At 43.0% G+C, this 22716-nt stretch overlaps 1 protein-coding gene across 4 annotated transcripts in view; it reads right to left on the reverse strand.

Annotated features, from left to right (window-relative positions):
- The window catches only part of FIG4 (FIG4 phosphoinositide 5-phosphatase), a 3828182-nt gene that overhangs the window by 859852 nt on the left and 2945614 nt on the right, over positions 1 to 22716 (reverse strand). For all 4 annotated transcript variants that reach the window (XM_044066775.1, XM_044066785.1, XM_044066766.1 and 1 more), the window contains exon 20: positions 15554 to 15640. In XM_044066775.1, the coding sequence (XP_043922710.1) occupies positions 15554 to 15640 (87 nt within the window). The remainder of the gene's footprint in view (positions 1 to 15553; positions 15641 to 22716) is intronic.

A 22716-nucleotide genomic window follows, 5' to 3' on the forward strand; every position in this document is an offset into this window, starting at 1 on the left:
ATGTTAAGTTATGGTAAATACATAACTGCTAATCTGATGTTATCCATTTCATTACTCCTCGTGACTGGGTTAGAATCCCCAGCTACAAAAGTATCCTGGGTTGCTCTATGGAAGGATGTGCCTGAGCACCGTGGAACCAAAGGATGCTCTGTTTCTGGAGACAGTATCCAATTTGTAATGAGAAACAAAGGTGTGCGGAGTGGACCAAGTGGTTGTAGCACATGTCATCTATAGACAACCTAGCAGAGAAGGCTAACGAGGTAGCAACCAACCCAAGAGAATGAGCCCTAGGCAGACACTCTAAGCCCATGAGAGAATAAACAGTGGTAATAGAGTTTGAAATACATTTAGAAACTATTATCTTAGACACTACTTGACCACGTCTGTTCAGAGAGAAGGCTACAAACAATTGATCAGATTTCCTGAAAGCTTTAGCCCTGTGCAAGTAAAATTTTAACTGCCTATGTACATCCAGTATATGGAGAAGGTATTCACCTTTATTGGAATGATTTGGAAAAAATACATGTAAATGAAGAGACTAGTTAAATTTCAAGGAGGAGAAGGATCTTTGACAGGGGGTCTGAGGAGAAACACACCTTTCATGAAGGCCTTGCTTAGTCTGGAGGAAAAGGTAGGTTCCCTACTAACGTGAAAACTGGAAATGGCTACCAATTACAGCTTTATGGTTGAGAAACTGGCACCGTCTTGATAAAGAGATGAAAAAACAGAGGAATATCTAAACTGGAGCAGAGAAGGGGTCAAGATTACTTTCAGCACCCCAAAAGGAAAATTGTTTCCACTTACTGTTGTAGAATTTTTGAGCTCATGGTTTCTGAGAGGCAAGAATAATTTTCTTAACAGGGGAAGGCATCCTTGACTCCCTTAGTATCACAGGAAGTGGAGAAACCATGCAGTCAGATGAAGGGATCAGAGGTTCAGGGTTTCCAGCCCTGAAGGATGACAAATGAGATCCGGCACGGGATTTAGTATACATGGAGGATATTTCAGATGAGACCATAAGAAGGGAAACTACACCTGATGAGGCCAGAAAGGGATAATGAGGATCATGGGACACTTCAACCTGTGGGCTTTCTGCAATACCTTGGGGATCAACGGGATTGGTGGATAAGCATAAAGGACACCCAGAGGCCAATCATGGACAAGAGCACCCATAGAGGACTGCCCCTCTGGGGATTCAGGGCAAAGTTCTTGCTGCATTTGTTGTTCACTGGGGATGCAAAGAGGTTGCAGCAAGGCTGGCCCCATTGGCTGAATATCTGTGATGCCACTGATGGATTCAGGGACCACTCATATGGGCTCAAGATGGACTTGCTGAGTCTGTCTGCCAACACGCTGGACTCCCTGGGTATATGGGTTACAAGAAGAAAGCACCTGGAAGAAGTTGCCCATTCCCACACTCTCATGGTCTCTCTCTATAGTGGTTAAGAATGTGCCCTCCCCGCTTGTTGATTTACCAGACCACTGACATGTTGTCCATATGAATTGCAATCGTCCTCAGAGGAAGGCAGTCCTGAAAGGCTTGCAATGTCAAGAGGACTGCTCTCATCTCTACAACATTTGTGAGTAACTTGGTCTCTGCAGGGGACCACGTGCCTTGGACCATTCTGCCCTGAAAACGCAGCCCCCACCCTAGTGGCAAATCCCCCATGGTCACTGTGGCCATGGGAGGGAGAAGAGAAAAAGGTCTGCCTTGTAAGAGCTCCTCTGAATGAAGCCACCACTGCAGATGTCGTCTGCAAATGGGTGTCAGTCATATCGACATAGTCATATGATGATAGGGAATGGACCACTGGACTGTTAACATCCACTGGAGTACTTGCATGTAATATCTTGCAAGCGATACAAGGAGGATAGCTGCTGACATGGACCACAGAGCCTTGAGAATGAGATGTGCCTGCAGTGATGGGGCCTCTAGAATTGCCTTGACCTGCTGCCTGGGTAAATCCACTCTCTGATTGGGCAAAGCTGCATTTTCTGTCATTGCACTGAGTTGGGTTCCTATAAACACCAGACTTTGCACCGGAGCTAGTTTTGCCTTGGCTACATTGATCGTAATGCCTAACTCATCGAAGGTCTGCAAAAGGTACTGCATCGCTAATGTCAGTCGATGCCTTCTGGGTGCCATAAGGAGCCAATCGTCCAGGTATAGAAAAACCTGAAATCCCTGCAGTCTCAAGTGAGCTGTGACCATTGCCAAGCATTTGATAAACACCCAGGGGGCTTTGGTGATTCCACAGGGCAGGGCTCTGAACTGAAAATGATTGGGAAGTCTATGGAGCACACCCACTCATTCTTGTGCAAAAGCGGCAGGATGGACTGAACATGACCATCTGGAACTTTGACTTCTTGATAAATGGATTCAACTTGCTGAAGTCCAAACCTGAACAAAGGTCCCTGGTCTTTTTTGGCATCAAAAAGAAGCAAGAGTAAGTTCCGGACCCTCTTTGCACTGCTGGGACCTCCTGGATGGATCTTTTTTCTAGAAGCGTTAGATCTTCTGTTTGGACCAGTTCCTCTGACTGGGTGGCACAGTGGGGGGAACCCTCTTGGGACCTGGAGGTGGTTGAGAAAAGGGAAGGTAATAACTCCTGGATATGATATTGAGCACCCACCGATCATTCCTTATGGATGTCCAGGCATTTGGGTGAAATGAGAACTGACCCCCAATTGCCTCCAGGGCAGGACAGTTAGGCAAAGCCTCAGGGACATTGAAAGGGTTTTTCAGAGAAAGGCTCTCTGAAGCCCTGGTTCTGCAGACCCCCTCTGCCTCTAGGGCAGTGTCTACCATTGAACCCTCTTCCCCTGCCTCTGGAAAAGTAATCCAAAGGAGCATACTGGAAGGAACCCTGTGACTTTCGGAACCAAAGTTTCTTGCCTTCCTGATGGTTCCTGGAAAAAGACCTCTGGCGGTAGAAAACTTGATCCCTACCAGACATCTTTTCTTCCTGCTCACTGTGGGTCACAGTCTCCTTGACTGATGGTCCAAAAAGTGAGGAACCATCAAATGGGGCATTCATGAAGGATGCCTTGAAACCAACTGCATCCATGCAGGATGCCTCAAGGCAATGCCTGCACTGGCCTCTCGAGAGGTACTCTCAGCAGCATTTGAGATTAACCTCATCAAGGAGTTTGCAAGATAAGATAAAATAGTGAGCCAGGATGAGACCTTTTTGCGGTCCTCCACAGACATCAACTCTGAAAGAGTTTGCTAGTTCAGCAACCAGGTCTCTTTGAAGGCAGGTAAAGTGTGCCAAATAGTTATGAGCTCTCAAGCCAAATGTTACTGAGGCATAGATGCACTTCCCGTGTCTGTCTATCGCCCGAGACTCCCAGTTCAGGGAATGGATGATGGAGGTCTGTTCAGCTAGCTCCTTTTTGGCTGCTGAGGCAACCACAATGGCATCCACTGGAATGCCTTTGCTCCAATGCATTCTATCAAAAGGAGGACACAAGAACTTGTCAGCCTTCTTGGGGACTGGTTCCACAGTGTCAGATTCCTTCCATGTCCTGTGCGAAATAAGGTTGATGAGCTTGTCTGCAGTGGAGGACCCAGAAAGTAGATGGGTCCAGCCCAATAGCCTTCAGGAACCCAGATTCCTCCAAAGACAGGGGTTTGGAAGACCATCCACCTTTGTGTTTCAAAAGTTCCAAAACATCACCGAAGGAGATGTCATCTGGCATAGACCTGGGGACCCGTCCCCCTCATCAAAATCTGTGTCCTCCGTGAAGGACTCCATAGGCAAATCCAAGTGCCTCCTCTAACACCTTCTCTTCCATGGCACCTCCTCTGTGTGGGGCTCAGTGAGGACTCAGAAGAGAGGGGAATCCCCTGAGGGTTAGATGCCTCCTGAAGGCTACCTCAGGAGGACTGAACCTGGACAGGATGGATGGTCTCAAGGCTCAGAACAGTGACGGGCTGGGATGGATCTGGTAGGGGGAAGATGCTTCTTCAGAACTGGAGAAAGTCCGTCCTACCACCTGAAAGGCCAACGGACTCAAGGGTACTCCCTTCCCATTCCCAGGAGCCAAAACCACCTGGGAGGAAGGAGCGGAGCCAACACCAGGTCCAGGCCCTCCAGACAGTACCAGCCCCAAGCAATCAAAGGCTGAGGCTCCCAAGGGAAGGGACCAATCTGATAAGCCCAGCCCTGATCCCCTCCCCAGAGACCTGGCACCAACCTCTTGAAGCTGAGATCTACTCTGATCCGAATGCAATGGAATTGAGTTGGTCAGGGACCCTGACAGAGTCGGAAAAGTGTGTATCCTCTGACCCATCAATGCCTCCCTTGAGTGAACCAGGTCCTGGAATTCTGAAACAGGGAGAGTCAGAAGAGGAGAGGGCAACCTTGGGGCTGGGGATCTCGCCGAGCCAGAGCAGGCTGGAGATGCCAAGAGACCCATCTCTATCTGGACCCTGAGGAAGCTGATCATGATCCTGTCCATATCTGAGGTCAAAAGGCTCCTGGAGGAAGCCGAGGAATGGGTGGACTTGGTCAGAGATCCAAGCATGGACCCTGAAGGAGACTTATGATGTCCATGATCTGAAGATCAGCTCCGAGGCCTAGGAGCCAAGTGCTTCGGATCCCTGACGGATATTGAAGGGGAAGAAGAGCCCTCAAAAAGTAATATCAGATCCGACAAACCTGTTGGATCTGACATCTGCTGGACCACCTTCTTCGAACCAAAGGAGCAAGTGGATCCAAGGGGGACCTAACACTAGTCGAATCTGAAAGCCTTCACTCTGAGGAGACCTCGGAGCCTACTATTGGATTCGGAGATGTTGAATTTGACATGGCCAAAGGCAGTTTCGGATCCAGATATCTCTGATCCAAAAGCCTATGCAGTTTGTCAGCCAAGGAAGGAGAAGCATCCAGTGAAGCAGATGGGGCTTTCCTTTTATAGTCTGTAGAGCCTGAAGTAGCCAGGGACATAGAGACAAGAAGACCCCCTTGAACTATGATCTTCAAAAGCAAATTGTTTTGGCGGTCCGTCAGCACTCAGGGGTTGAATGTTGCACAGACACAGCAATCAGCCTTGAGGTGGTCGACCCCCAAACAGTAGAACACTTCTTTTGGATGTTGGAATTAGGCATCTTATGCCCACAAGAAATGCACCTCTTAAACCCTGTAGGTCTGTCCTTCTCAGGCATACCACCGGAGAGACACACATGCACAACCAGAAACACACAAAAACACCAAAGGTTAAAACTACTTAGCAACAAGAGTCACTAATTAACTGACCAACTACTATGTGAAAGTTGCAGTCAACAAATAAACTCTAACACCATTACCTACAGAAGAGTAAAGAAAAAAGCATCAAGCACCAATCGGAGAAAAAAGGGGAGTATCACAAAATATAGTAACGCTAGACATACACTAGCAATGGAAGGGTAGGGTACAGAAAAAAGGACTACCTAGAGAAAAATATAACCAGGAGAATTCACTTATCTGAAGAAAACTTGAAAAATCTATCACAACAAGTTCGCGAGCCAAGGATCACGTTCGTGCATAAAAGCGGCAAATGAGATCTGAGGGTTAGAGTGCAGAAGGAGATTATGGGAAAGGGAGGAGCTTGAGCCTTAGAGCTCTGTCTTGTGTAGTGCCGAACTGGATCCAGTGTTGGATCCAAGATCCAGTTGTGAGCAATAATGAAATGGATAACATCAGATCGAGGATTAGAAGAAGGCAGGATTTGAATGAGCTATGCAATGGTTGACTAGCAATGACTGGATATGTTAAAAGTGATGTATAATGTTTGCAGCTACAGTTCTATCACATGGTTTGGAAAGTATAACTGCGGTGGTGGTGCTGCGGTAGCGTTGTCACCTCACAGTAAGACGTCCTGTTTGATTCTCAGCTAAAGCGTCTTCTGTGTGGAGACATGCGTGAATGGGCGTACCTTCGTTGAAGGTTGTGCGTCAAAGCTGGCAACTCGGCACGTAAAAATCTACTGCCAATCATTAGCGGACCGGAGTTCCGCTGTGGCGACCCCTAACCGGGAAAAGCCGAAAGACACAACAACAACACAACATATAAATCTAACATGGCCGATGTCATACATGATAATTTAATAAAGATGTTTTGTGTTTAAAAAAGGATCTGAAAGCAGAAATACAAATGGTTACAACTCTCTCAGATGATATAAAAGATTACATTTGGTCTTGATAAATACACAAAAATAGCATTTATAAAAGGAAAACTGCAGCACCAGGAAAATATCAAGCTGGGATAGGAATAAGATATAAAGGCACTTTATTAGGAGGGAGTGTATAAATACTTGGGGAATAGATGAAGGATCAACAGTAAAACATGAACAAATGAGAATAAAGCTCAGTAAGGAATACATCATACGACTAAAGCTAATATCAAAAACTGCTAAGCTATCTATGAATAAAGTACAAACTATCACAATTTGCTCTTCCTGTTCTAACTTACAGCTTTGGTGTGACTGACTGGCCACAAAAAACAAAAAAACAGTTACAGACAAGAAAAATGCTTGATGTTTACCAAAGGATAAATAAAAAAAAACAGTGCATTCCAATATTATACATCTCTCTCTGAAGGAGATATGGGCCGTCTTGAAATTGACTACACTGTATACATCTGCAGATACTGCAATGCCTACATATTTGCAGATCTCATCATACCCAAACATAACAAGTTATAAAGTATGAAGAGAAGATATCTAAGATGACATTTTTGCTTAGCTTAGCAAAAAAGTTCAGAATAAATTGGGAATGGAAATCAAACCAGAACTACATAAGAATCAGACCGCAACTGAAAGTGTCAAAAAAGAATATAAAAAAAAGGATCAGATGAGACAGAAAGAAAACTGAACGTCCACAAATGCAGTGGTAAGTGCAGAGATCTTCTGGAACAACCTCATTTAGACTGAGATTTGCCATAGGAATAGCTAAGGAGAGGTGAATTGAAGCCAAGATTAAAAGCTAATAATGGCTGCCCAAGAGTGCACTGTAAAACAGAACTGGAAGCAGTTATACATCTTGTTACTGGGTGGGTTACATTCATGGCTGAGGGTCTGTAATCAAAGTCACAATAATGTGGCAAGATTATTGCACTAGGGATTCTACAAACACTACATATAGAAATAGTTGAGAAGCAGTGGAAATATGAACTACAAAACATTATACAGAATGATAGAGTTTATATCACAAGGCGGGGGTCACCAAAATAGTTCCAAGAAAACTAGATATAGTAGTCACGGAAAAAAGACAGAAGTAGCATTGATCATTGAAATTGCTCCACCGAGTGATTACATGCAAAGAGAGAGAGACACAAAAAAATAGTAGGATTTGCAAGCAAAAACGATACCAATGTGGAAGAAACATACCCAGACAGCCTGAATAGTTGTAGGAGTAACATGGCTAATTAAAAAAAAAATTAAAAACATACTTAAGTATGTTACTAATGCATGTAACCTGACATGAACTGCAGGAGGCGGCAAATTCTGAATACATTACAAATACAAGAGCACCCTTACCTAACATCAAAAAATGAAGCAATACTGATTTCATGAATTTTACCAATGCTCTGACTTAAAAATAGATTCCATTCCTATTAAGGCATGTAAAAAAAAAAATCAAAGTATTTGGAGAAATTAAACTGGTGGCAATAACAATATGAAGCCACTGCTTTAGCTTGTAAATGATGGTTTGCAATGAGTATGACGGCTCCTATGTTCTATTCTTCCCCATTGGATCCTTTGCTCCCTGGGCCCAATAATGAGTACTGCTGAAGCCAACTTCCCAAGAAATGTGGGGGTCCATTTGATGAAGTGTCACATCCAGGGTACCCAAAAAGAAACAAATTGGGATATAGGGTCAGGAGATCGTGGAAGCTGAGGAGAACAAATTGTACCTGTGCAGGGTTCTGATGCAGTCAGTGAAGGAGTAATAAAGAAAAAAAATGAAAAGATCTAGCTAGTAAAGGGGTAAGCTTCAAAACAGTGCTGAATTGTGATTACCAAAACAGGAAAGCTCAAGTTCCACACTGCAGGTCTCTAAGGTTACAAGATCTGTGTAAACCATAATACATTTATGTAGAGATTTCCCTGACTGCTGCTGCATGATATGACCTTAGGGTCTAAAAACGTAGCCATACAGTCTTATTAGATGGTGAAGACACCAAAGACAGGTAGAAAACCATGCATCTATGATACTCTCCAGAAGATAGAAATATAGAAACGTATGAGAGGGGAATCTGATGTATGGTATACAACATAATTATGTTTCACTTTCTAATTTAACTGCAGAAACCTCTCAGCAAATCAGAAGGGAATTATAAACATAAGATTCTAGACAGCAACTGACATTATGCAGGCATAATTATAATACAAATGTATTAGCCAGGTAGGCCCACTGGAGACACAGTACTATCTTAGCCGCAATCTGGGAGCTATGTCTGGTTAACTTACTGGCTCAAGGTTGCACAGTAGACCAATGAGGGCTAAGGGAATCAAATTTTGTATTACCGGGACTAAACTCACACAGCCTTAACCCTCTAAACTAACTGCTTGACAGCAGCATAAAAAACTGGCATTCATTGACATAAAAATACTGCAAGCAAACTTCTCACCATGACAGCCCCCAGGATGGAAATATGGAAAAGAAACTTTGAAAACTTAAGATTCTAAAAAGCTTCAGGTACACGGACTGCAAGCCCATGCAGCAAGCAATCTGGATTAAAAATCTACCTCTCAACACCACCAAGTAAGCAACATACTATTTTGAATCCAAAGCCAGTGGCACTGATGTACACAGATAAAACCTTGATTATGAGTTAGACAACCCAAGACTGACTAGTGGTTCAGCTGCCTGATGAAGCTGGCAGTGGAAGAACAGCAACAAGCCTTAAGCCTCTTCACCTCTCTATGGAGAAGGGGAGAGTCATATGCTTGTGAGCAGACTCTCTGTGGTTGGATCTCTGGTGGAGACTGAGGATCAGACAAAGCTGCTTGTCTACAAATAGGGCAGGGCTAAATGATTACATCACCAAGAGGCATAGCAAGTATCACAAAGGCCCACAGCATGCCAACCCAATGGATGCTAATAAGCATGTGTGATGGGTCAAAGCTGCAAAGAAAATTCTCAGTCTTGTTTGGAATGATGGTACCACACCCAGAATGCTTACTCCTTGCCCCCACCAAAAGAATGGGTAACAGGGATCTCACGTGGGGGAACAAATTAGTCAGCAGAACTTGCAGAACAGTAAGCTTAATGATTAGAAGGGAACTGGTAGAAAAATTATGTAGGATACAAAAAGTACAGTTGTGTACACACCATAAATGTAGATGTTCGAGTGTATTCACTGTTGCAGTCATTATATTTGGGTTATCTGCTTGCAGGTAGCCCTCAGTCGGCCTGATTAACAAAGTCTTGGGTCCTGCGTCAGTTGCTTTCCCTTCTTCCATGACGTCAGATAGTCCGGGGTATAAAACATGCAGCCGACGCCATTACATCAGTTTTTCTTGCCCTAGATGTCAGGTGCCCCCCCTAATGGGAATCACTTAAATATAAAAGTACAAAGATATACCTCCAACAAAAAAGCAAATACACCAAAAAGGCTTTTAAGCATAGTAAAGGAAAGTAGAGGTATAGCCAAAAGTAGTTAGGGGGCTGGAGGGAGGGTAATCAGGACTGCAACAGTGAATACACTCGAACATCTACATTTATGGTAAGTGTACATAACTGTACTATGTTCTTCGTGTTTCACTGTTGCAATCATTACATTAGGGTAGATTCCCAAAGCTATGGTTGGGAGGAGGAATTTAGATAGCATTAGGGCCAGCTATAAGGCTCTGTAAGACTGCAATGGCAAATCCAGTTCTGGATTTAGAGAAAATTGGCAAATGATAATGCTTGGTGAAAGTATGCACAGAACTCCAGGTAGCAGCTTCTAGGATGTCCCTGGTAGGGAAGCCTCTGAGAAAGGCTGTAGAGGTAGATGCAGCCCTGGTGGAGTGAGGTCTGATCCCCTGGGGGATAGGTTTTCCATGATGCTTATAGCAGAAATGAATGCAATGGCTTATCCATTTAGAAATGGTTTGCTTTGAAATAGCCTTCCCCTCTGCCCCTGCAGCAAATGCCACCATAAGTTGTTCAGATTTCCTTTGAGGTTTAGTCCTGTCCAAGCAGAATCTAAGTTGTCTTTGCACATCTAAAGAATGCAGTATCCGTTCCCCTTTATTCTGTGAATTGGGAAAGAAGGCTGGCAAATGAATGGACTGACTAAGAGCCAGACTGGATACCACCTTGGGCATGAAGGATAGATTGGTTCTGAGGGACACCCTGTCTGCATGAAAAATGATGAAAGGCTCCACTGCCATAAGGGACTGTAATTCAGATACCCTTCTAGCTGAAGTGGTTGCTAAAAGGAAAGCTGTTTTCCAAGAAAGACATTTTAAGTCTGCAGTAGCAGCTGACTCGAAAGGCAATAGAATGAGTTTCTCCAAGACAAAGTTAAGGTCCCAGGCTGGGGTGGGAGCTCTCCTGGGTGGTTTAAAATTTCTGGCCCCTCTGAGGAACTGCTTGAGCAGTGGATGAGAGAAGAAGGAAGGTTCTGTGTTATAATGAGCTGAAATGGCTGAGGCGTGGATTTTAATGAAGGAAAAAGACAGGCCCTTGTAAAGCATCTCAGTTAAGTATTGTAAAATCTGAGGTAAATTGGGCGCTGCTGTGCTCATCCCTTGAGATTGATTCCAGGCACAGAATCTTTACCATTTTTCAGCATAAGATTTTCTAGTACTTGGCCTCCTTGCCTCTAAAATGATATCCATCACAGGTTTGCTGAAGGATGGTAAAGGAGAGATTAAGTAATTAGCCAGGCTGCAAGGTTCAGTTTAGACGCTAAGGGTGCAGAATCTGGTTCTCCTGCTGAGACAGCAGGAAAGGAGTCTGAGGCAGGTGCCATGGAGATAATTATGACACACTGTGCAGGAGGGGGTGCCAGTGTTGGCGCGGCCAGTCTGGAGCAATCAAAATCATCCTTGGTTTGTCCTGTTTGATTTTTAGAAGTACTTTGGAGAGTAGAGGCAGAGGGGGGAAGGCATAAACTGATAGGTTTTTCCAGCTGAAGGACAGAGCATCCACTTTCCAGGCTTGTTTGTGGGGAGTCCTTGTGCAAAATTTGTCCAATTGGTAGTTCTGGGGAGAGGCAAACAGGTCTATATCTAGGCTCCCCCATTTGCTTGTCAACATGTTGAAAATCCTTGGTTCCAGTTTCCACTCGTGTGGGTCCATGAGGTTTCTGCTTAATCCGTCTGCCAGTGTATTTAATTTTCCTGGCAGGAATTGAGCTTGTAGGTGCACTTGGTAGCTCAAGGCTGTGTTCCACAATGCCATGGCTAGTCTGCAGAGGGGGTAAGAATGTGTATCCCCTTCTTGTTTATGTACCAGATAACAGTGGTGTTGCCCGTCTTTACCATTAGTTGTCAAGGAAGAATGTGATCATGAAGGCTGTCAGAGCATTCTGTACAGCTAACATTTCTTTTTGATTGATATGCAGGTGCATTTGACTTGGGTTCCATTTGCCTTGAATGCACTTCCCTACCAGGTCAGCCCCCTATGCATAGTCTGATGCATCTGTTGTTAGGGTATGGGCAGCAGGAGATAGTGTGAAAGGTAGTGCCTTGTTTTGGTGGCAGGCCTCTGCCCACCAAAGGAACTCTAGGCGTAGGTAAGGTATGAGAGGAATCATTGTTTCTAGATCTTGAGAATGTTGACATCATAGGCTTTTTAGATACCACCGTAGTTTCCTCATATGCAGTCTTGCATATGGAATTAGAAGAATGCAGGAGGCCATGAACCCCAAGGCTTGCAGCATTTGTCTTGCAGATAGCAGGGTTTTGTGGCCACTTGTTTGAAGTAGGTTGTCAAATTAATTTGTTTCTCTGGCGTGAGGTAAGCCATCTGCGAAGTTGTATTCAAGCTTGCTCCCAGGAATATAATTTGTTGACAGGGTACCAGGTGTAATTTCTTTTCATTTATGGTGTACCCCAGACAAGTTAGAACCCTTTTTACAAAGGCCAGATTATTCAAAATTATGTCCTGGCTTTCTGCCTGAATTAGACAATCATCCAGGTATGGGTATATTTGAATATTTCTTTACCTGCAAAATGCAATAACTGGAGCTAGGCACTTTGTGAATACCCTGGGCACAGTAGATAAGCCAAAGGGCAGTGCAGAAGAGTGCGTGTAGCCTGCTTTGAAGCATAGGTATCTTCTGCAAGATTCCCTGATTGGGATGTGCAGGTATGCTTCTTTTAAATCTAGTGTTGCCAACCAGGCATCTTTGCCTAGCATAGGAAGTAATTGGTGAAGAGTCAGCATCTTGAATTTTGGAATCTCCAAAAAGGTGCTTAGAGTAGACAGGTCCAGGATAGGACGCCATGAATTGTCTTTTCTGGGTACCAGGAAAAGTCTTGAGTAGAAACCTTGTCCCTTTTCCTCTTCTGGTACCAGTTGAATAGCCCTTGCTTGTGGGCCTCTGCCCACTGATTTGAGGGTAGGTCTGGCCACCCGCTTGGTGTTGGCAATGTGTGGAAGTGAGATCTGTATCCCTGGGACACTATATTTAAAACCCATTTGTCCTGGGTAATGAGTTCCCAATTCTTTGCATGAAGAGCAATCTTTCCCCCCAAAGGGGCAGTCAGTTGATAAGTTCTTGGAAATTTTAAAAGGAAGTCATTTACCGTAGGGGGTAGTCTTATTATTCCCAGATTAGGAAGTGGAGGCCCCCCACTGCTTAGTTCTGTGTGTCCCCTGGGACTGAAACCTGGGGTTTTTGCTGCGTCTGGGTTTGGTTTGAGAAGACCTGGAAGGGGCTGGAAAGGTCCAATTCTTAGATGGACAGTGCCTACTAAATCTAGGAGGCTGAACTTGTAAAAAATCTTTAACAGTTTGCATACATTTAGCTTTATCTTCCATCTTTTTAAGAACTTCCTCAGCCTTGTTTCCAAACAGGCAGTCCTGATTTAAAGGAGCATCCAACAATTTAGCTTTAACATGATCAGGCAAAGACTGCTCCTTAAGCCATGCATGCCTTCTGAGCACAGACCCAGTAACAGCAGCCCTGCAAGAGGCCTCTAATGAATCAAAACCACATTGCAAAGTATGTTTTCCAACTTGTTCAGCAGAATGCATTAAATCATGTAATTCTTTATATTCCACACAGTCAGGAATCAACATCATTTTCTGTTTAAGCAGTCCAACAACATGTTGCTGATACTTTAACATATGAAACTGGCAGTTTAAAGCCCTAATGGCCAAGGTTGCAGAAATGTAAACCTTCTTACCCCATCTATCCAGCGCCCTGGAGCCTCTATCAGAAGGGGTTAGGATTTTTAGCAGTAGAAGCCTTAATGCCCTTGGACCCCTGTGAAATAGTCTCTGGATCTGCAATAGGATTTTTGAAAAAGAACTTGTGGGACACAGGGACCCTGTAGTATCTGTCAGGTTTTCTGGGAGCAGGAGGCAGGGAATCAGGGGCCAAACTAGATTCCGAAAAAGCATTATCAACAATGTTTAGTACAGGAGGAATAGCTAAAGACCTATGATGAGGTAGGAGAAGGAAATCCCTAAGCCTCTTTTTCAGGAGGGGAAGTAGAGGGAATGGAGTCCTCTGCATCGGAATATTCATAAGTAGATTAGGGTAAATCCAGATCATCAGAAGAATCAGAAAAAACAAAATCCTGATGAGAAGATTCATAATCAACTTCAGTCGTAGGCCTCTTAGAAGGGGGGGGGGGGGTTGGCTACACCTGATTAGAGTTATTAGATCTTCAGCCATTCTTATCATTTGTTTTTTAGGCATAGAGGCTTGAGCATGTGGCCTGGGTGTCGGTTTTTTAGGCATGGATCGAGATTTAGGCCTACGTAAAGAAGGAAGCGTCGGTTTAATATGCAAGTCCGTAGGCCTGAATACACCTGCAAGCAGATAACCCAAATGTAATGACTGCAACAGTGAAACACGAAGAACATCGATACAGTCATGTCATCCAGTCAAGTTCTAAAATGTCAAGCCGTACACAAATCATTCTGAAGTACTTAACTTACAAAAAAATACTCTTAACAATGATTCTGCTTCTATAATATATGTGTATATTTATCTATATCTATATGTATGTGTATATATATATATATATATATATATATATATATATATATATATATATATATATATGGATCTAGGACATTTGATTGAATGATCAAACGTCCGAATCCATTAAGCACGAGCACACTTACACTAAAGTGTTTTTCACCGAAGAAGCACTTTTGCTTTAGTATGCCTGTTGCCGAGGCCGTACTATGGTGCGGATAAGGGAAACTTCCCTTTTCCCCACTGTAGTGCGGTTTCGGAGTGAGAATATTAAAGTAGGGGGTGGGGGGCACAGGGGAGCAAAGCCCCCCTGCAAAAACGTAAATGTAGTGTTTTTTTGTTTTTTTTATTGACACGTTTTAACGGAAGTGCTTTTTCGGTTAAAGCGCTTTCATTAAAGTGTGTTAGGTGGTTATGGATTTGGACATTTGATCATTCGATCAAACATCCTAGATCCATATAGATATATATATATATATATATACAGTACGTATGGGTCTACTTCACATCAGTGAAAGCTGACATCATCACCAAACTCATTTAACTGAGACCAGTTTGCTGAATATGCACTTCTTTGAATTTTCACATCATCGAATGCTGGAACATCAAACACACTCTCTGGATACAGCTAACCAACGTGACAACTAAAAACAGTACAATAAACCGACTAAAACCACTCAAACATGTACATAAATAGAGAACTCACCCTACACTGCATACAGACCATCCACTGCAACATCTTCACATAACTCTACATGTCCTTACAGAAACAGGGGTCCGAAAAATAATAAATACACTACAATAACTGACACCATTTATGCAGGGGGGGTAAGCTTCCCTGCACCCCACTCCCCCCAGAAATTAAATACACCAACACTAAGTTGTACACACACACACACACACACACACACACACACACACACACACACACACACACACACACACACACAACACATTAAACCCTATGTGACTAGCATCAGCTTAACATGAATATCAATCTGATTTTGGTTGCTTTTCAAACTCATTAGCCAACTTCAATCCATTAATTATGTTCCTATGCAGCTGACATAACATGAGTGCTAGAAACTAAGGCAAGTCATCGATGCTTTTTGTGCTGGTACCTCTTGAAATAAATACAAGCACTTTCAACAAGTAGCAATTCTATCCAATGTGTTTTCATGTAGGGATACAATCATGTGCTGTCGTCAGATTATGCAATACTGTAAACCATGTTTATTATACTCTAATTTACCTTTGGGTGTCTTTTAACAGGATACAGCTGGCTTCACTCTCACAATATCAATAATTTCAAACCAGCACTTCTAAAATTAATTTTATCTAATATATTCTAGTGTGATCATCTTGACCGCTCCTAATTAGTTTTCTCTCTTTATTTGTTGGTTTTCTACATTTCTTACCCAAGAACTGACTTCATGCTCTCCTCTGGTTTGCGGACAGTGAATGGACTTGGATCCTTACCGACATTCTTGGGTATAGTAATCTCCCTGAAAGGAAAAAAAAAAACTGTTACTCTTGAACCCTGACTAAAAATTCTGACAAAGTAAGGCAATGTATTACTAACAGGAATAGTTCAAAACCATAAGAACAGCATGTAGACACAGGTATTAGGGATTAAGTCCACAGACTTCTCTGGGAATATACTTCACAATGGTTAGAATATCCTTCTTCTGTAGCAGGTCCTTCCTCTTACTGTTTACTCCATTCTAGTTACTACAATTCTTGAAGTTGTCACACCATGATCTGAAACCACAGTCTTTAAATAAAACATGTAGACAGGCTCTGCCTTTTATCTTCACCTTAGTGTAAGAAATCAGTAATACTACCATTACAGTACTCCAGCCTTATGTAAATAACTGGTGGTACACAGCAGACTATAATCCTTTCAGCGCAGGTTAAATGCAATCCTTCCTAGTGCAATGATTTGCACACATTAGAGCTACAGTGAACCCCTTTAATTTATTTTAGCTATTCACACTTTTTTATTTTTTCCATATAAACTACTGCTCAAATTAATGCCTTTGCAGATCTTCACATATTCCTTTATACAGTCTAAGCCATCTTTGTATGCAGTGCTGTTTGGAATGTTTTCACTGCCTCCTTCCATTGAACCAGACATTTATATTATTTAATAATTTACTGGTCTCATGCAGAAGCAATCATTCACTAGTTAATACAAGGTTACAAGCATTGCTTGTTAACTATCACTTTACTTCAGTTATGATTGCAGAAATGAGCCATTAAAATGCTGGTCGAGTCATGTTTGAAAGGTAATGCTGTAAAGTAACTGGTACTGTAAAGCACAGCTGAATAAGTAAAATTAACAGCAGATATTCAAATAGGTTACTGCTACAGTAACCTAAGCTATCTAGCTAAGGGATTAAACCAGCTGACCAGATTCCAAATCTTAAAATATCTTCCCCAAGCCCTAGTCATCCACATGGAAAGCAGCTAAAAGGCAGTGGAAAGAGCACAAAAAACTTTGGAGATTTTTCGTCCTTGAAGAAGAGGATTAGAGCCCTGCTCAGCAGGGTTTATACACATGAAAACCTCACATCCTGGCATAAAAATAGCAAAGGTTGATAGAAGGAGTGAGGGACTGGCTTTTGCAGCAGTGATCTATTTGTAAAACCAACTGTTATGGTAAATTTACATACACAACTGTACTATGTTCATCATTATGTCACTGCTACAGTTACTTAAGCTATATGGGACAAATACCAAAGCTTAGACAGCAAGGCAAGAAGATTGATCAGAGTCCAAAAGCTCCTGGAGAATAGTCCTAACAAAGTCTGTGTTGGTCCTAGAGTAGGAATGTAATTTGTAGTGGTTGATAAAGGAGTATATAAATGACCAAGTTGCTGTCTCCAGAGTCCACCTCTTTCCAAAAAGCCACAAAAGTAGCCAGCCACAGTCCTGGTAGAATATTTGCTAACTTTGTTTGGAAGTGTCTTGATAAAGTGTGAGTAACAAAAGGAAACTGCATGGGATGACCATTTAGAAATAGTTTGTTTTGACACTAGTTGTCCCTTCTTCTTATCTTCATAAGAGACAAACAATTGATCATAAATTCTGAAGGGTTTTTTTTGTCAATGTTGTACCTGAGTTGCCTCCAGAGTGTGCAACATTCTTTCTCCCCCATTTTTTGGCAGTGGAAAGAAAACAGGGAAATGAAATGCCTGGCTTAGTGCAAACTCTGAAACAACCTTAGGCATAAAGGATTTGTTCTCATGATTACCCTATCCTTGTGAAAAATGAAACAGGGATGACTTATCATAGGTTCATAGGTGTGCACTAGGCTAATGGCCCTGGAACCTTTAGAAGCCTAGCCCATAGGATTACCCTGGCATCGTGCCACACAACCTTAGTTCCTAGTGCCTCTGCCAAGTAGAGCCAGTGGAGCAATCCCCAGGGTGAATTTTCTATTTCCCATCTACTCATCAAGATTTCTCTTGAAGAGGACCAGTGAGGTGCCCTGCTTGACATGTATGGGAAGTCTATTCCATAGCATGGGCAGTCTCTGGGTTATGAACATGTCCCTCCAGCATGTTCTGTTGATCATGGTAATGAGGTTGAGGTCTCTGGAGCATGTGGTATGGAGAGATTGGGATTTCTTTAGATGTAGCACTTCTAACAGAGTTGGGTCAGACATGGGTTTGTAAGTCAAGCAGAGATTGCCTCTAAGTAGGCGATATGAGAAGGAGAATAGTTGGGAGTTTTTTTGAGTCTGTCCATATAGGACAAGTGTTAAGGCCTAGGATCCTGTTTGTGAGGTACTTTTGCAGTCTCTCCAGTTGTTGCAGGTGTCTAGTGAGGTACATGCCAAATGGGGCACTGTACTCTATGATTGGCCTAATGAGGGAAGAGTAGAGGGAGACAATGACCTCTTTCTTCCTGGATGCAAAACCCTTAGTAATGAGATGCACCACATAGAAGGACTTTCTGAAAGCTTATAATTCTGATATATTTCTTGCAGACGTCAAATTAATAATTAACACTGTTTTCCAACTTAAGAACTTGAAATCAGCCTCATGAGCAGGTTCAAGAGGAAATAGAATAAGTTTTTCTAAAACAAAGTTGTAATACTAGAAAGGAGCCACCTGTCTTCTAGGTGGGAGGATATTCAACACCTCCTTCAAAAACTGTTTTACTAGCGGCAAGGAAGAAAAGGGGCATCTAAGGGAAGGCAAGCAGAATGGCTGAACAATCAATCTTAATAGGACAAACAAGAGAGGTCAGAGGATAATAAATTACACAAATAATGAATAATCACAGGAGTCTGAGCAAGAAAATGATCCTGGTTGTTAGATTGGTACCAACAAGAAAAAACACAGCTGTGTAAAATCTTACCATAACAGTAGATGTCCTTCTCTTCACGATTGAAGTATCCAAAACAGAATGGATATCCTCCACAGGGCAGTCCCATGCTCAGCCAGTACACAAAAGCCTAATGATGATGTATGTGCCATATGTCACATTTATGCATAAAAAGGGATGTATGGATGTAACTACCCAAAACCGAATTGCCCTAGCAGAGTACAGTCTCCACAGGGGAAATCTGTGTACATCCAGAAGGAAAAATGCAGAACAAAAATGGGAACACTGAGCAAGAAAGGAATCTAAAATAAAAAAAAAATAGAACAAACAAGAGGGGGTTGGAGGGAGGGAGTGAGTACTGTAACAGTGGAGAGAAGGACATCTACTGTTAAGGTAAGATTTTACACAATTGTACTATGTCCTTCTACATCACTGTTGCAGTATCCAAAACAGAAGGGAGAGTAAAAAAAAGCTCAAGAAACAGAATGGGAGGCAGAAGGCTGAGAAAAGCCCTCAACAAACCCACATAAAATGGTTTCAGCAAAACCTGCTGTGGCCCTAGAAAACCATATCCAAATTATAATGCTTAGTAAAGGTATGCCCTGAAGACCAAGAAAAAGCTTCAAGGAAGGAACTGGTGTCCAACCCCTTGAAGAAGGCACCAGAAGAGGAAACAGCCCTAGCGAAATGAGTTTTGCCATGAAAAGAATAACAAAAGGAAATGGCCTTAGATATCCCGGAGGAAATGGTTTGCTTAGAAACAGCCAAATCCAATGTCCTGGGATGAAAGGCAACAAAAACTGATCAGACTTATGAATGGCCTTAGTTTTATCCAAATAGTACCTGAGCTGTCTGTGCAAATCCAAGATAAGCGGGACCCTCTCACTAGCAGATTGAGGAGAAGGGAAAAAGGAAGGGAGTTGTACCAAGTGATTCAAAGACAACTCATTTACTATCTTGGGTATAAAAAAAGGATTAGTACGAAGGGACACCCTGTCCCTGTGAAAAAAACAAAAAAGGAGGAATGGCAATAAGGGCCTGGAGTTCAGAAACCCTCTGAGCAGAAGTACAAGCCAGCAACAAAAGAGTCTTCCAGGTACAATGTTGCAAAGAAGCAGAATCTGCAGCCTGAAAAGGAGCTTGAGCCAATTTTTCCAAAACAAAATTAAGTACCCAAGAGGAATAGGTTTCCTTGGAGGCCTAATATACAGGACACCTTTATGAAATTGGTTGACCTCAAAACGAGACGTCAAAGAACAATTCAAGGGCAGACATGCACAAATGGTTGACAAATAAGCTTTAACAGAAGAATAGGCCAGGCCAGACTGGAGCAACTCTCACAAACAAGAGAAGACCAGAGGGACCCCTACTGAAAAAGGGTCCTGACTACAAGCATGTCACTAGACAGAAAATCTTTTCCATTTGCATATATAAGATTTCTTGGTTGAGGGCTTCCTTGCCTCCTGCAAAACTCTGGGCACATCCTCAGAAAAGAGGTGCCTGAATAGATGAAAACCGTATCACCCACAGTGTCAGTTGAAGAGTGGACAAGTAAGGATGAATACGAAACCCCTTGTCCTGTGTGAGGAGATCCAACGGGTGAAGTAACGTGTGGTGATTGCCCCTGGCCAGATGCATTAACAGGCACAGCCAGTGTTGTCTTGTCCAAAATGGAGTTACTAGCAAGATTTTCAGGGAGTCCAGCTGAATCTTCTGCAGGACTCTTGGAAGTAGAGGAAGAAGAGGGAAAGTATGAAGAAACATCCCCTTTCAAGGAAAAGAAAAGACATCTGCCTTCCGCACCAGATGGCATGGCACTCTGGAACAGAAGAGAGGAAGCTACCTGTTCAAAGGGAGGCAAAACGATCTACCTGAGGAATACCCCACCAATGGACAATGTCCAGAAACACGTTTCTGTGAAGGGTGCATTCATGAACCTGTGTTTTGGACCTGCTTAGAGAGTCTGTCACTAGATTAGCCCTGAAGGAATGCATACTGCCTGAAGAGTTAATTGATAACTGACAGCAACCTCCCAACCGTGAAGAGCCATCCTGCAGAGGAGGCAGAAGACCAAAAGAAGCCCCACAACCCATGTCTAACGCATCAGTCAACAGTTCTTGAGAAGGGCCTGGAGGGTGAAAGGGCCAGCCTGGGTTAACAGCAAACTGTTGAATCCACCACTCAAATTCCTTCTTTAGACAGGGAAGAAGAGATACACTGAAATCCATTGGGTGACAATGCTGTGGCCAAACTGATGAGGTATAACTGAAGCTTCCACACATGCAGTCTGGAAACAGAAAGCATTGGAATAGAAGAGGCCATGAATCCCAGGGCCCAAAGAAACTCTCTGGCTGCTATGGTAGTCAGAGGAAGAAGAGACTGAAATAAAGGCTGTCAGTGACAAAACTTTTGGAGCTGGAAGAGAGGCCAACGCTGGCACTACCTGAATCCTGCATATCAGATACACATGATCCTGAGATGGATTCAGGATAGACTTTTGGAAGTTGATAATAAAGCCCAGACTTTGAAGACGAGAGATGGTGAATTTCAGATCCTGTAACAGGCAACTGGGAGAAGGCACCTGAAGCAAGAGGTCATCTAGATAAAGAAAAATCTGAATGCCTTGAAGTCTGCAGAAAGCAACAACAGGAGCTAGATATTTTGTGAATACCCTTGGGGCAGCAGAGAAGCCAAAGCAGAGAAATGAAAATGAAAGGAAGACACAGAGAAACATACAAATTTCCTGAAAAGAGGGTGAATAGGGATATGAAGGCCAGCATCTTTCAGATCCAAGGACACCAGAAAACCCTGTGGTAATAAAAGAGGAAACAGGGATGGAAGAGTAAGCATAAGAAAAAAGGGAAATGAGAAAAGTGTTGAGCTGAGAGAGATCCAGAAGAGGTCTCCAAGTGCCCTCTTTTTGAGGAAACAGGAACATCCTGGAATAACAGCCCATTCCCACTCAGGAAGGGGGGGGGCAGGTTGAATGGTTCCTTGGTTCACAAGGGACCCTAGAACCTCCGGAGAATGAGGAAGGTGCTCTAAAGGAGGGAGAAATTTCATTAACATGAAGTAACCCAGACAGATAATAGAAAGAACCCACGAGTCTTAAGTGATGAGACGCCAAATTGAAAGGGAAAGCCAAAGGGACGAAGGAACCTGATCTAAGGGGGGGGGGAGGGCAAATTGTCAAAGACAAACAGGCTTATCAGATAAAAGAGGTATCTTTGCCACAGAAATCTGAGAAACCTTAGCAGAGGGGGGGGGGGGCCGCCTGCCACCTTTTCTGCCCTTGGAGGTCTGGTGGGACTGCCTACAAACAAAACCAGATCTAGAAAGACAATTCCTCTGCAACTTAGGGATAGCAGAGACAACAAATACATTTAAGGTCCTGCAAGGGTTTGCCTTTCTTTTCAACAGACTTAAACATGTCAGCAGCAGCAGCACCTAAAAGATGTTTATTATCCAAAGCAGCATCCAACCATTTAGCCTTAAAGTCCTCAGGCAGAGACAGAAGACAAAGGCAAGAATAACTCCTTATGACAGGCCTAATAGCTGCAGCCCTAGAAGATGCATCAGCAGCATCATAGCAACACTTAACAGAGTGACGAGCCACTTGAGAAGCAAAACCTACAAAGATAAGGCACAGTATTTGCCTTCAGAATCAGGGAGGTCAAATCAGGGGGGTCAGAAGTAACCTGACAAGTCTGAGCAGTCAAGTCCAGAGCATACCTAGTCATGTTGGTCTGGTGATTAACAGTCCTACAGGCCAAAGTAGAAGAAATGTAAACTTTCTTAACAATCCTCTCCATTGTCCTACTATCCTTATCAGAAAACAAAAGTCTGGAAGAGGGGTTTGTTAGAAGAGACTGACACCACAGCAGGATCATCAGGACATTTAAATAAAAACTGACAATCCTCAGGAACCTTACAGAACCTATCAGGTTTCTTAGGAGCAGGAGACTGAGAACCAGGAGGCTTGGAAGCAGCAATGAAAGTATCTAACAAGGCAATCAACACCGGATGAACTGCAGATTGTTTAGGAGTATCCACCTGAAGCAACTCATATCTCCTCTGAATATCAGACACTTGAGAAGAATACCACTTAAAGTATTCCATCATCCTAGCAATTGGGTCCCCAAAGGACAATTCCCAAAAGGAGACACAGAGCTAACAGACTTCTCTTTATCAGAACCATAAGCCAAATGCAAAGGCATCTGTGAAGAATAGGACAAAGACCCCTCAT

Source organism: Protopterus annectens, chromosome 1.part0, assembly GCF_019279795.1.
Source record: "Protopterus annectens isolate FY-2018-M chromosome 1.part0, PAN1.0, whole genome shotgun sequence".
Taxonomy (NCBI): domain Eukaryota; kingdom Metazoa; phylum Chordata; order Ceratodontiformes; family Protopteridae; genus Protopterus; species Protopterus annectens.